Source organism: Suillus paluster, assembly GCF_016628075.1.
Source record: "Suillus paluster strain FC165 chromosome Unknown EDB91scaffold_85, whole genome shotgun sequence".
Lineage (NCBI taxonomy): Eukaryota > Fungi > Basidiomycota > Agaricomycetes > Boletales > Suillaceae > Suillus > Suillus paluster.
In genome coordinates this window covers 3297-16470 of record NW_024537645.1, presented here as the reverse complement: position 1 = coordinate 16470, position 13174 = coordinate 3297, and the positions used below count along the sequence as shown (strand labels likewise).

The following is a 13174-nucleotide window of genomic DNA, read 5'->3' as shown; positions in this document are numbered from 1 at the left end:
ACTGACCTAGAACATGCTCCTGCAGTATCAAGATAATGCTCCGTGCCGAACGAGGACGGCCTACCTCACGTTGCCTGCATCTCAGCGCCCCAATGTCAGTCTTGGAGTCCATCGTTGACGATCCAGCGCATGGGGCTTCATCAATGATTGGAAATTGAACATGTTTGTGTAAGCCCGGTGGCTTACCTGAGTTCCCATAATCAGCATAAATACTGTCCGAGATAATGAAGCATGAGCTTTCATTATCACTGCCTTTTGGCGTAACGGTTAAGGGACGACAGTCTTGACAACTTACAGTTTGGAGGAATTTCTACAACGTTGACATTGCGATTCCGAATAAGTAACCGAGTTTCGGTGAGGATGTTGTGAACTTGGTATCGATGCCCTCACGGCCCATGAATGTCAGACCCTGGAAACCTACACCAGGAATCAAATGTAAGCTTGTCGTACCTGCAAGCAGGTATGTGGATTCATCGAGCATGTCTGGAATTAGCATTGACGAGGTTGCAATTTCCGAAGGTGCACCGGTGAGCGCCGTAACTGGAGGCTAATTTTAGACGTTCTGCTGCTAAAGCAACGCTCAACAGTACTGTGTCAGTCTGGACTCTGCAAATCTGCGTTCACCCACACGCAGTAATTATGTGTACCAGGATTCAACGCTATGAGTCGAATTTTGTGTGAGGACGGCGCCAGTCTCTACATCCCATGCAACAACCGTAAAGTCAGTCAGCCTGCTAGTGAGTCTTTCCATTAAGTACTATAGAATAACTCCTCGTCTCTGCCAATGACTTTTTACCTGCGTCATTGCGATAAATTTCCGTGATTCCTATGTCTGATGAGAACAAAATGTGTACAAGGTGCAACTAAAGCTCACCTTCTCGTTGCTCGCCTTCACAAAATATACTAGTTTGCTAGCACCGGGCAGTATTCAACACTGACGGCTCGAGACAGGAAATCTGACCGAGAGTACTGACGTCGAGGCAAGAAGATGATGGGGACTCGGTTTGAGTTTCCTGCTCAGGCTGTGTAGCTCGTCTGTTACCTTATTGAAGTGCTATGGGTGCTGCTGCGAGCTCTTCGACCACCCATAGAGTGATTTCCCCAAGGTCTCCGCTATACGTCCAGGTATCTCTCGCCTGGGGAGAACGACACACAGAAAAGGTATCCGAGATCTTCAATGAACGGCAGCTGGTCGAGCAGTGACTCACGAGACTCTGTGTCTCATAGCTGTACAACAGCGCCCACGCACGCCGCGACATTGCGTGTAGGTGAAAGTGCCACGGCATCCAGTGTGTATTCATAGTTGTCAACTAGATGATCCAAATGATGGAGGAGCTCGCTTGAGGCGCTGTCGAAAATACGTGCAGCTTCGTCGGAGGTGGCATGGATTTTGCTAATGTCTGGGGACCACACCACTGACGAAATACAGAACTCCCGAGTGTACCCCAGGTCTGTGATGGGGCCAAGAAGAAGCTTACCGGTCTTCGTGTCCCAAATGCAAATTGTCTTGTTGCCCGATGCAATTCTGTCGCCAGAAGGTGAATATGCAAGAGTATACAATGCGCCCTGCTTCGTCTCGATCGGGCTCGCTTGGATTTTTCCGCTTTCTGCTTCTCGAATTAAGATTGTTCCATCGCCGAACCCGCTGGCTATATGACCTCCATAGGGCGACCACAACAGCGACCGAATCTCCCATCCAGACGTGCTTGATCATCTTTCCCTCGGTGTTCCACAGCTGAACGCTTCCGTCCATCCTCGCGCACGCCATTGTCTTCCCGGCCGGTGAAAGCACCAGGCGATCTATCATGCCGCCCTCGCCTTTCCACGATTCTCCGACAAGAAGTCCCGTGTCGTAGCTCCACTTCCGCATCACGCCATCCCGCGAACCACACACGATGTGGACGTTGTCGTGCAAGAAGACGAAATACCCAACAGTCTCCTGATTTCCCTCAAATATGTGCTTCGGATTTGATTTCGTGTTTTGGATTGCGCTGGCGGTGAACCTTCCTTAAGGGTCGGCTTTATAGAAGATCCCGAGGCCATAGTTCGTTACGGTCAGGCGGTGTCTGGTGTGTCAATCTTGCTCTATGTGGTTGATGATTAGTCAAGGCTAGGGGCAACAGTTCACCCGTTCTTACCAGGTTCAATGTCTGCTGGCCTCTCGACGCCTAGTGGAAAGCTGGCTATTTGGGGAGGTTTTAGATGTGGGATGTATGACTTAATCCCATGAGGCGTTGCTGAGTACTGATCCTTGATCGACAGGTTCACGTGGTGATAAGCACGGCATTCGGCTGGTCCGACAATCGTAAACTACGATGTCTACTGAGGATGATCCTCTTCATTGCGTGATGAATCATAGTGAATCATCCACCCGGTTCCGATCGAGTTGTGTAGCATTATGATCTTGTCATTGCGAGTCATGCTACAATGAAGCATGCCAATGCCATCTCCTAAAAACAAATAAGCGCACTACCGACCCCACAAATTACTCACACTGTCAACCGATGTTGGATCAGAATACACCCACCTCCTCCGCCTTGTCACCCCAATGCCTTCCATGCATGAAGAGGCATCTGGTGCGGATCAGCCCAAAAATCATTTGTGCACGCCCGGTACGGTGAGGATGCTCAAAAAGATGCGAAAACACTAGGCCCGAATACGCACAGTATTTCCGAGGATCGACGTTTGAGGCTGTGAAGTATTGAGTCTGTCGCTGAATGTGTTCTGAGGAAGGTTCGAGTCACTTATGCGTATGCTGCAGAAGATAGGTGTGACAAGTCGCAATTTACCAGACACCGCTAATATTACAAGCCATAGCTTGAGCCGTTGCTGTCAAGGGCGACAAATAATGTGCCACTCCACGTGAAACCGCTTGCTTTATGGTGCGTGTCACTTGTCGCCGCCGGCTTCATTTCCTGCAGTCTTCTAGGAAAACAATAATGTCTTTTCTTCTGATAAGGATAGGCGGGAAGCAAGCTGTAGGGGTGATTTCCGACCGGATCGAATTTGGGGGGCCTGGGGGATGAATCTTTCGTCAAGGTCAGGATATCGCTTGCCATCTATCCTACCTGCAGCGAGCCAAAGACGGAAATCGTCTGTATGACTTATGCTTGGTTGAACTGAACTGCCGGACCTTCGATTGTGCCGATCTGCCAACCGGTTGCGCCATAACTGCCAGTGGTTGTCCCTGGCAGATGATAGAACTCAGAGGGGATGATTTACTGCTCAAGGGACGGAAATGCTCACCCTTCGTGTGAATGGGTAGGATAATCTGCTAAGGAGTAGCCTGTATGGTTCAGCGGTTGAGTATGACGGTATCATCCTCCTGTAGTTCTCGCATTATACAATATGGCATGACAGAGGGACACTGTAGAATTTAGTTCCTGTACCTCAGAAAGCCACGAATTGTATGGCAGTCGGCAGTTATGCTGTAAATTCCAGAAGCTATTTCTCTGGATTCTCGTAAGTCAACATCGTTGTCAAACTCCAACTTGCCGTATATGAGGTTGATATTAATATTATCGAGGATATTGGGTGGGATGAGCATTATTAATACCTCGTCATTAATCGTTAGAAATGTCGAAAGATCTACTCACAGTTCTGCCGCCCGGAAAAAATACGGAGCCAAAGTTGTTATGCCCTACGCTATCCGCGTACCTCTTGAACCCAATAGGAGAAGGTGAGCTCGAATAGAATATTCTTATCGGAAGATGACCACTGACCAGCCTTCTAGGCGATCTCCTGCCAAAGGAACGTCTTCTGCTGCTGCTCGTTGTCCGAATCACCGGCTAGCATGCGCATTGCGCATATACCGTAAACAAGGGGAGTTGAAACAGAACTCTGGGTTGTCGGGACAGACTGAGGTGGTACTATCGGTTAGAACTCACCTGTAATATACCCGCGCCTTTGGTCCAGAGGCGTGATGTATCACTTCCTCTTCCGCGTACTGCCTAGGATTATCAAGATGTATGTCTTGATTGGAATGTTCTTCTTGTGTAGAAGTCTTCAACCGGGGCATCAACGTTGTTCCTGATTCCTTATTTAGGTATTGTTGAAAACAGATAAAATTCATAAATATTGCTACACATTGCTGGTACGTGATGATACGAGGGCAGCATACGAGGGCAAAGGACGGAGTAGTTGGGCACCGGTCCACGGAAGGGTGCATATTGACAGATGTAGTTGGGTGCTGTGGGCAACTAGAGTACCAACGTGGACACAGCATGTAGTGGCGGATGGATGCTGCAGGTGGATAGTTGCTAGGGTGCACGGTGCTTTTTGGCACGTGCAGAGAGGGTCGGCGTGCAGAGAGAGGGATGCGACAGATTCGAGAAGTGGTCGTCGTTCGGTGCTGCTAGCTTCACTTTGGGGCGCCTTGGTGGGTTCACTTCAGAGACCGTGAAGTTGATTAGTCATACAGAAACTTGCAATTGGCGCAAATGTACGTTCAATGTTCATCATTGCAATTCGTGTCTTTTCTACTGAATACTTAATCTATCCTATCTCCATCAGGTCGAAAGCTATAACATGGATAAGTCTGCCACCTCGACCTGTAATACTATGTACAGCCGTACTCACCCAACGGAGGAGTTGAGAATATTTACTCAAATTCAAGTTTACAACCAACCATCGCAGGCAACCTCGATGCTAACCGGCGCTTTCTTACCACACGACAACCGCGTTGGCAGCTGCGACTGCCGAGCCATCTTCAAAATGTAGTTGTTCGATCTTCTCTTTCTCAGGAAGGAATGTGATGGTGCCCATCAGTGCAATTCGTTGGGGTCGTGTGTTCCAGCTGAGGCTCGTCGTGCCCTCAACAGGAGTGGTAACATTCCAAATCTGGATTTCAGTGAGGGTGCCAGACGAGGTATAGGTCTTGTTTGCCACAAGACCATCTTCGAGAGTGGGGACGACGCTGTCAATGTAACAAGAGGTGAATTTGGAAGGGCCAAATTGCCACTGGTAGAACATCGAGTCCTGGAACACATAAATGGCCAAGTTGCTTCACGTGTGAGCCTGAAGTATACATTTGGTCAGGTGAGGCTTTGTTCGCCCGTACGATGGCGCTTGGGAAGTACATCCCTGGTGCTGGCCACACAGTGTCCATGATGACTGAATGTACGTACCCTTTTGCTTTTCCCGGGGATCGTCGCTGAATTCGAGACCTGGAAACTGGTTAGGCTGGCGCAACTCATGGGCATCACGCAGCCCGGAGACACTGGCAGAGGTGAATACACCGAGCATGCGCAAATAACTGCGAAGCCGGAGAGTCCCAATGCAGTTCAAGCGGGCCATTCAAATGGGGGATCTGCGGTGCGGTGGTCAAAGGTGAAGTCTTTGCTGGGGAGGAGAAAGGCGTCTTCAGAGTCTTCAAGTTGATGCTCGAGATCGTGTGTTCGGAGAGGCGAATATAAAGCCATGAAGGTGCGTGGTATACCTGAAAAGTAGTCATTGAATATCTTTTTGCCTGTCAGCGGCAAAATACCCACCTACTGGCAATTTGCTAGATGTTGCTTGGCTCGAATACCCTAGGGCGCAAAGCCTATGCATGAGCGGAGCACTCCGAGTTGACAACTCGTAAGTATTTATCTTTATTCAGGGCTCAAGATATTTTCTGTCTATATGACGGTTGATTTCATATATCGAGAACATATCCAGTGAGGCCAAGTATGGCCCGTGCATACTAAAATCTCCGCAATGATATGTCCTTGTCTGGTTCTTTTTGATCGAACGAGATAGCTGTTAAATGGAGCCTCCGAGTCACAGCTCGACTCTCACTATGACCCCTACCACACACTTCCTTCCATCTATCTAAGCCTAATGGCAGACTTCCACACCTCGTTATGACACGTCGCACAAGTAGGTTGTGAACGGAAGAATACTTTGCCTGATGATAAGAAAGAATACCTTCTGGGTATTCTCATCACAAACCCCGCTACGCAACTCCTTCTGTTTATGCCCGAACGGCATACTTCTTCGTCTCGTCGTAGCGCATCGAAAACGCAGGTCGCGAACGAAAGAATACTTTGCCTATCTACGTGATGCGCAAAACGACACGATACGATACGATACGATACGATACGAAGGTCTCTGCGAGTGAGTCTGTGAAATGGGTCTGATAATCGAGCTCTCCAAAGGTATAAAGGCCCCACTCCCTGCATCGATTTTACACTCAACACCCCAAGTGACAATTCATCGTCCACTCTTACATCTAGCCACCATGAAGCTTGTTTTGTCTTTTATTTTTGCTGCCATCGCTTTGGTACAGGTGACGGCGGTAGCACCCGTTGTTGACAAGCGTGCCATGAAGCCGTTTGCATGTATGTCCCGACGCGCTTGTAGCATCACTACCCTGTCTAACCAGATACTAGATCTCGTTGCCGAGGGCTCCCCTGATGTCGAAGGTAGTTCTTCAGTGCTAGCCTCGTTTTCGCGCGTTCTATTCACTTTGTTCCACAACATAGACGTCGAGAAGCGTGCCATGAAGCCGTTCGCATGTATGTATCAATGTATCTGTAATACCTGTGCCCTGTCTAATGAAATACTCGTGGCATAGATCTCGTCGCTGAGGGCTCCCCTGATGCCGAAGGTAATTCTCTAGCGCTGGCTGTATTGTCGAATGTTCTATTCACCTGGTTTGCAACATAGGAGTCGAGAAGCGTGCCATGAAGCCGTTCGCATGTATGTTCCAGCTTTCTCGTGCTCTCTGCACCCTGTCTAACTAGATATGCGTCTAGATCTTGTTGCCGAGGGCTCCTCTGATGTCGATGGTAATTCTTCAATGCTAGCCTCGTTTTGGCGTGTTCTATTCACTTTGTTCCCAACATAGACGTCGAGAAGCGTGGCGAGCAGTATTCGGTTGGGGGAGGGCAGTGAGTGAAGTTTGACTTTCCTTAGTGCAAATTGGTCCAGGAACTGTTTTTATCAATACATTACTATCACTATCACCTGCACTCGTCTGATCACGAGGGCTTTGTCGCTACGTATGAAGTCAAGCTCTGCTCATACCCGGCCCTTCTGCAATGTCTCCCAATTGGTTTTTATCTTATCTTCTTCATTCTACCCATCCATATCATCTCGCACGTGCTCATGTGCACAGCCCGGCGCGAGCGATAATGTGATATTTCTGCTGGGATCGCAGCGTTCCAGCTCCTGCGACAACCAATGCACTTCCAGCCCCAGCCCCAACATCTTTACCTGACCCAGAATATACTCTTGCAGTACCAAGATCATCCTGCGTGCAGAACAGGATGGAGATTCAGAAGAAGGCCTTGGACTCCTGGAGCCCGCCCCACATTTACCCGCGACTCCAATTTGACTCCAACTCCCGCATCTCAGTGCCCCAATGCCTGTCCTGTCCAGAGTCTAATGTCGTTGATCGAGCGGTGGAAGTTCATCATCGGTGATTGAGACGGATCAGGTCTAGGGGACGTGTATGTAACGGACTGATGTACACCCAGGGAAGCAATGAAGTCAAATATTTACCCAGGAACGAGGCGTTATCAAAGCATGGTCGTGAACTGCGGACACAACTTTGTGAGGGAAACATGAAAGGAGCGAGGCAATAGTCATATGAATGCGAGGCTGTGCAGCATTGTTTGACAAATCCTTTAGATCCAAACAACCACTTCGTACTTCTCAAGCTGATGATAGGTGAACTTGGGTATTAGTAACACCGGGACAGAATGTAGTTACGACGCTGGATACACAGGAGTGTATATAATGTGATATCCAGCAGAAGAAAAAGAAACCGAAGCTTCAAAATGAAGGAAAGATGCCAAATAAACAGGCATGGTAGCGTGGCTTCGGACATCTCGCACTAGTGATGTTCCGGCCCAGCTTCAAGCCCCGGGCCAGCCCAAGCCAGGCCTCCGAGCCGAGCCGAGGCCCAGGTCACGAAGCCGGCGGCTTGCTATTACAACGCGGATGGACTGGAATTTCGAGGCTGCTGACAACTTGAACGAGGCCAACGACACGGACTTGAGAAAGAAGACTTAGGAGGATCGGGATGAGGGGCTCGCTGATGAAATGGTGTGCCGTTTGGGCCGGAACATCACTAGTTTATAGTATTGACCCCCGGGCTGGAATCCAAGCGCAACAAGACGGTATGGTACGGGTCACCCCGCGGTCGTATTTCGGCTGAAGTATGGCATCTAAGCAGCTGCCAGCAAAGCGAGCGAATGCCTTACCTGGAAGTTCCAGCGTATAAAACACCTGCCTGCTACTACTATTATGGCTTTGCCTCATTCCCTTTAACAAGCACCATCATGTTTACGTCCCGCTCCATAATCTTTGCGCTGCTCAGCTTCCTCGCCGGTGCCAATGCGGATTCATGTGCAGTGTGCCCAGGTCCAGGTCATGCTATATATGAGAGGGGGTTGGGTGCCGCTAGCCCTCGCCCCAAACTTCGACAACGTGACATTTTGCACGTACGTGGCAACTACATCTATCTTCATCAAACAAAGTAACTGATAGGCCGGCAGTTACGATGGTTGGGAGAACGATGGCACACGATTGGTCTGTCAGTATAACAGCGTAAGTGCTTTCTGGATATCATGCAGCTCATTGTTCTCGGTTAACATGCTAGCGATAATCAGGACAGCGGCGAGTATGTAGGTGGGTATACGTATTGTCCGACGAAAGTAGCTGTGACGGACGGACTGTTCGAACGTGCAGTGAAGAAAGGAAGATGAGACACCCAATAGGTAGAATAATGTTCAGCCGGGTTTATGCCAGTACTAAATCACCATCTTGTTACGAGAAGTGCGAAACATCAGGGAAAACCTCCTTCACAAAATCAAGGTAATTTCAGAAGATTCCAGCATGACTAGATTTCCTAACCTCAGTCGCCGTTACTTCTAATTTCTTCGATTTTTTCGGTGATTTTTCTCGATTATCTTGAATTCGGTCAAAGTCAAGATACACGAACATCAGATGGGAGAAGCGACCAACGGAGAGATGGCAGGATTTTGATGGGAGGTTGAAGTTGCCGGTATGAACCTATGAAGAAGCCTGCTGTCCAGTGCTTACCGTCCGCAATATCGGCAATGACGTAACGAGGGTTCTATCGCAGGTTTCGCTGACCGCGTGCACAGTGTGCAGATTGGAATAAACGAGAAAGGAACTTCATCAGTAACTTAATGCAGATTGAAAACATACGATGCCATCTATTTCTTTGTCTAAGTGGCTACATCGAACCCGAACCCAAGCGGTGCACCAGCCTCCATCCTTACAATTGAGTCAGCGGCTTAAGTGTTCATGATGTTCGTGACTAGTGTGGTCCTCTGAACTCATTGCGTATGAAAAAGAGAGGAAATTCTGTACTTACATGACACTGGATGATGGCTCGTGAAAATTCACTTCGGTTTACAAGCGACTGCCAAGTTCAAGCTTATAGTACATCCATCACGGAGGACTCACAGCGAACATCACAGAGAGATAACACAAGCTTTGAACTTCGTCAACGTGATGAAGGAGTTAGGACCGAGGTCGCTGATAGAGGAGGCTGTGCTGCGTTGTTTGGCAAATCCATTGGATCTAAACAATCGCAAATTTACTAGAGGCTATCATAAGTTTCACCTTCCTCCCTCGCATCTCGTCAGCATCCGTTGCGTCCGTCTGTTCTCCAGATGCATGTAGATTCACTGGTTGCCCTTGGTAACACTACACAAGATGACCAGTGGACCTACAAAAATTATGCATAGAGCTGTCAGCATCAAACAAGGACAGAATCGACGAGGTGCGGGAAATTCAGTGCACTGTCATCATGGTACACTTTGACAGTCGAGCAAGTGGGTGCGGGTCGTTTTCCATGGCTCCTGACATGCTGAATATAAGTTATCCTTAACCCTCGTCACAGTTGCTGGTAATCTAACACCGTGGTATTTATATGAGCATAATGGACTAACCAACCACTTTTTTTTAGGTCATGATGCTGCCTGTACTGTCTTCTGGTAAGTTCTGTACTATTTTTCAACTGTTGATGAGGGATTCGTAAAGCCATCGCACAGCTCTATTGTCGGCTGTCCACGTCACCAGGATAGTATTGGACAGAAAGGTTCTGTATGGTTTTCCCTGATCGTTGTCACTGTCGACTAACACCTACCGTCTAAACATGGTATCTTGACAATCAAGTATTCTATTGACACGGTATCAGGTATCAACACGACATGGAGAAGATTGCATCACACTTTCTGAGTAGTCATTCACGACGACTGCCCGGTGCGAATCCGTGATATCAAGGAGAAGTCACACTATGTCACCCTCAACTTCGCGCACTTTAGAAATGCAGACTGCTGCTCAGCCATCAGCCCCTTGAGAAGGATTATGGGCGACTTGATGGTTAGGTCATCACCACACTGTCCTTGACCACACATACCATTAGTTAGGATACTATGTAATACATAGGCATTGAAATCAGACCTTTATTCACCCCGCCTTCTCCAGGTCACGAGTCGCCGTTTTTAGCACTGGTACCTCGTACGAGTACCTAGACAGACATCTGGCTGTTCGCAATTCAGCTAACTGTGATTCATTACCGCAGTAGAAGGCATCCGATGCTAGATAGATATGTAACCTGAGTATAACAAGTACAGAGTGAAACATCGAAGGAGAATGTAAATAAGGAAAACAATTGCCAGCACCGCCGCCCAGCGGAGGAAATAAAAACAATGTTCCCCAGAGAAAACGAAAGAAAGATACAAACTAAGCACGCATGAAACTCAGCTAATCCTCATGGTAATGTCCACAGGGAAAACATATCTTGTCCAGGAACCTGTTGCACGAGCCTTCGATGCTCGAGCGTGAATCTGAGTTGTGGATGGTGTGGTAGGCGGTGACAAAGTGGGATGGGGATTCCTGAGGTGACAGACCTCCAGTGGCTGGCAAGTATTGAGCCTCATCTCGGACCATAATGTACGATAATGGCCCTGGCTGTTCGGACATTGGCTGCAACGACATATCGGGCTGTGCAGAACTGCCTTGCGGAGCCACCTGTGATAAGCCAGTTACATGTGGCGCAGCGAGAGGAGCGCCGCTCATTGCAGCAAGTGACTTTGTCTTCTTTTTGCGTGTGAATGCGACATATCTCTATTGTGTTCATACATGGTAAGAATGCGTCAACAAGATGAGGGAGAAACTTACTTGGAACCCGCGCGCGGCATATACCTCAACAACCTCGGTTGTCGCTGGATCCATCTTGGGGAAAGCGGAATTGTTTCGAGCACGTATTGGCCATTTCCAGGGGTTTCTGTTCTCTTCGGTGTGGTTCCCGGCAGGGGGAACAGAATCATCGGGTGGTGGAGTCTGCGCATCGGCAGAATATTCTTCTCGTTTGCTGGCGCCAGGCTGAGCATTCACGGAACACTGACGGCCAATCATGTTGAGTTCACAGTGTGCGAGAACAGAGAAAAGACCTACATCAACATCCTTTTCACCTTTCTTGTCTTCTTCTCCTGTCCGGACCTTGTGGCCTAGCGGGCGGTGTTGAGATATAATGCTCCACAAACGGCGAGCTGGGGACTGGTGGGGGAGATGGGTGCCAGACGATGTGGATGGAAGAGTTGGCTGCATAGACTATTTATCGTCAGTGATAGTGAACTACATGATAAACATGAATTCTACCTGGAAAAAGTTGTCATATGGGTCATCGTACACGTCCTCGGTGATTCCATCACTCCCCAATTGGTTTGTAGCGTCAGCCTATGATAGTCCTGTGAGAAATGTGAAGCAGGCAGTCAAACCTGAGAGTACTGACATCAAGGCAAGATGACGCTGGGGACCCGGGTTGAGTATCCTGATGTGTCCCTTGTTTTTGAACTGCAAGCTGAGGGTCTATGTCTTCGACCATCCATAGCGTGAGTTTCCTGTCATATCCTCCATATGCTAGGTATCTCCCGTCACGAGAGAATGACACACAGCGAAGGGTTTCATGGTCTTGGCCAAAAGGCTCGCCGAATGGCTGATGGGACTCTGTGTCCCATAACCGTACGATTCCTCCGTAGTCCACGCACGCCAGCACATTGTTTCCAGGCGAAAGTGCGATGGAATACAAGAGATTGTCGTGCTCAAACCGATGTAGTAGTTTTCCCGAGGTGCCGTCCAATACACGTGCAAAGTTGTCGGAGACAGAATAGAGTTTGCTGCTGTCCGACGACCACACCAACGACGTCACAAACGACCACTTGGTCGGGTCACTGATGGGCCCAACGAGCTCGCCGGTCTTGCTATCCCAGATACAAATCGCTTCGTTATATCCGCCTGACGCAATTCTGTCGCCCGAAGGTGAGTATGCAAGATCAAGCACCCACTCTTGCTGCGTCTTGATTGGACCAACCTCGACTTCTCCGCTTTTTCCGTTTCGAATGAGGATTGTTCCATCATAAGATCCACTGGCAATACAACTTCCACTGGGAGACCACGAGAGCGACCGCACCCCGCTGCTATGACCCCTCCAAGCACTTCTCGTCATCTTGCCATCGGTGGTCCAACGCTGAAGACTCCCATCTGCCCTCCCGCAAGCAATCGTATCCCCGTCTGGAGAAAGCGCCAGTGAATATATGCTTCCACCATCTCCTTTCCATGGTTCTCCGACAACAAGTCCCGTCTCGTAGTTCCGCTTCCGCATCGTGCCGTCCAGTGAACCAGTCACAATATGGACGTTGTCGTGCAAGAACACGAAACTGCTTACAGAGTACTCATGATCCTCAAACCTGTGCTTTGGTGTTGGCACTCTGGCTTGCGCTGGCGGTGAACCTTCCTCGACAATCGACTTTGTAAAAGATTCAGCAACCATAGCTCATTACTGTAAGGTGTCTGGTAAACCAATCTGGTTTTCACTACGCGGTTCGTGATTAATTATATGGACAGCGATTAACCAATCCTTACCAGATTATCTACTAGTATTGCACGTGGTGATAAGCTGGGAGAGCTGTATGATGGCTCTTACTACGTGGTTCGTGATCAATTATTAGGACAGCGATTCACCAATCCTTACCAGATTATCGACTAGTCTCTCACCTGAGGGCAAGCTGGGAGAGTTGTATATCTCGCAGTTATGTGGCAGTGCCTATGGATACATTTCTAGGGACCAGGTCCTGATGGCATAGCGTACAGCCTTTTCCAAGCCTTCTCTCCCATCTCGGCTGGTTTGATGGTCGTGAACCATGATGCCCCA

The 13174-nt window shown here is 48.8% G+C and overlaps 4 protein-coding genes across 4 annotated transcripts; 2 read left to right on the top strand and 2 right to left on the bottom strand.

The window, feature by feature from the left end:
- Positions 1 to 4378: 4378 nt before the first annotated feature.
- EDB91DRAFT_1313711 (uncharacterized protein) lies at positions 4379 to 5295 on the bottom strand (the record flags this gene model as incomplete). The annotated part of the gene is made up of 3 exons (XM_041325137.1): positions 4379 to 4977; positions 5009 to 5088; positions 5127 to 5295. The coding sequence occupies 3 exons, from the start codon at positions 5293 to 5295 to the stop codon at positions 4663 to 4665; spliced, it is 564 nt and encodes a 187-aa protein (XP_041172208.1). The 3' UTR covers positions 4379 to 4662.
- A 489-nt stretch (positions 5296 to 5784) lies between these two features.
- On the top strand, positions 5785 to 6978 carry EDB91DRAFT_1161492 (uncharacterized protein). Its single transcript, XM_041319841.1, is given in 11 exon segments — positions 5785 to 5859; positions 5903 to 6038; positions 6087 to 6104; positions 6138 to 6184; positions 6282 to 6320; positions 6557 to 6609; positions 6738 to 6788; positions 6794 to 6884; positions 6896 to 6902; positions 6918 to 6920; positions 6953 to 6978. The coding sequence occupies 7 exon segments, from the start codon at positions 5844 to 5846 to the stop codon at positions 6786 to 6788; spliced, it is 360 nt and encodes a 119-aa protein (XP_041172207.1). The 5' UTR covers positions 5785 to 5843; the 3' UTR covers positions 6794 to 6884; positions 6896 to 6902; positions 6918 to 6920; positions 6953 to 6978.
- Positions 6979 to 8267: 1289 nt separating this feature from the next.
- Positions 8268 to 8998, top strand: EDB91DRAFT_1086050 (uncharacterized protein; the record flags this gene model as incomplete). The annotated part of the gene is made up of 4 exons (XM_041315982.1): positions 8268 to 8429; positions 8476 to 8535; positions 8598 to 8612; positions 8915 to 8998. The coding sequence occupies 4 exons, from the start codon at positions 8268 to 8270 to the stop codon at positions 8996 to 8998; spliced, it is 321 nt and encodes a 106-aa protein (XP_041172206.1).
- Positions 8999 to 10725: 1727 nt separating this feature from the next.
- Positions 10726 to 12793, bottom strand: EDB91DRAFT_1253413 (WD40-repeat-containing domain protein; the record flags this gene model as incomplete). The annotated part of the gene is made up of 5 exons (XM_041323643.1): positions 10726 to 11088; positions 11143 to 11364; positions 11419 to 11574; positions 11623 to 11700; positions 11756 to 12793. The coding sequence occupies 5 exons, from the start codon at positions 12791 to 12793 to the stop codon at positions 10726 to 10728; spliced, it is 1857 nt and encodes a 618-aa protein (XP_041172205.1).
- Positions 12794 to 13174: the final 381 nt, after the last annotated feature.

Bases quoted from the DNA above. Each gene is read 5' to 3' on its own strand.
- EDB91DRAFT_1161492 (XM_041319841.1), top strand. The intron at 6,185-6,281 runs GTGACAATTCAT...TGACGGCGGTAG, and splicing joins TTTTACACTCAACACCCCAA to CACCCGTTGTTGACAAGCGT. The intron at 6,610-6,737 runs GTATTGTCGAAT...ATATGCGTCTAG, and splicing joins GTAATTCTCTAGCGCTGGCT to ATCTTGTTGCCGAGGGCTCC.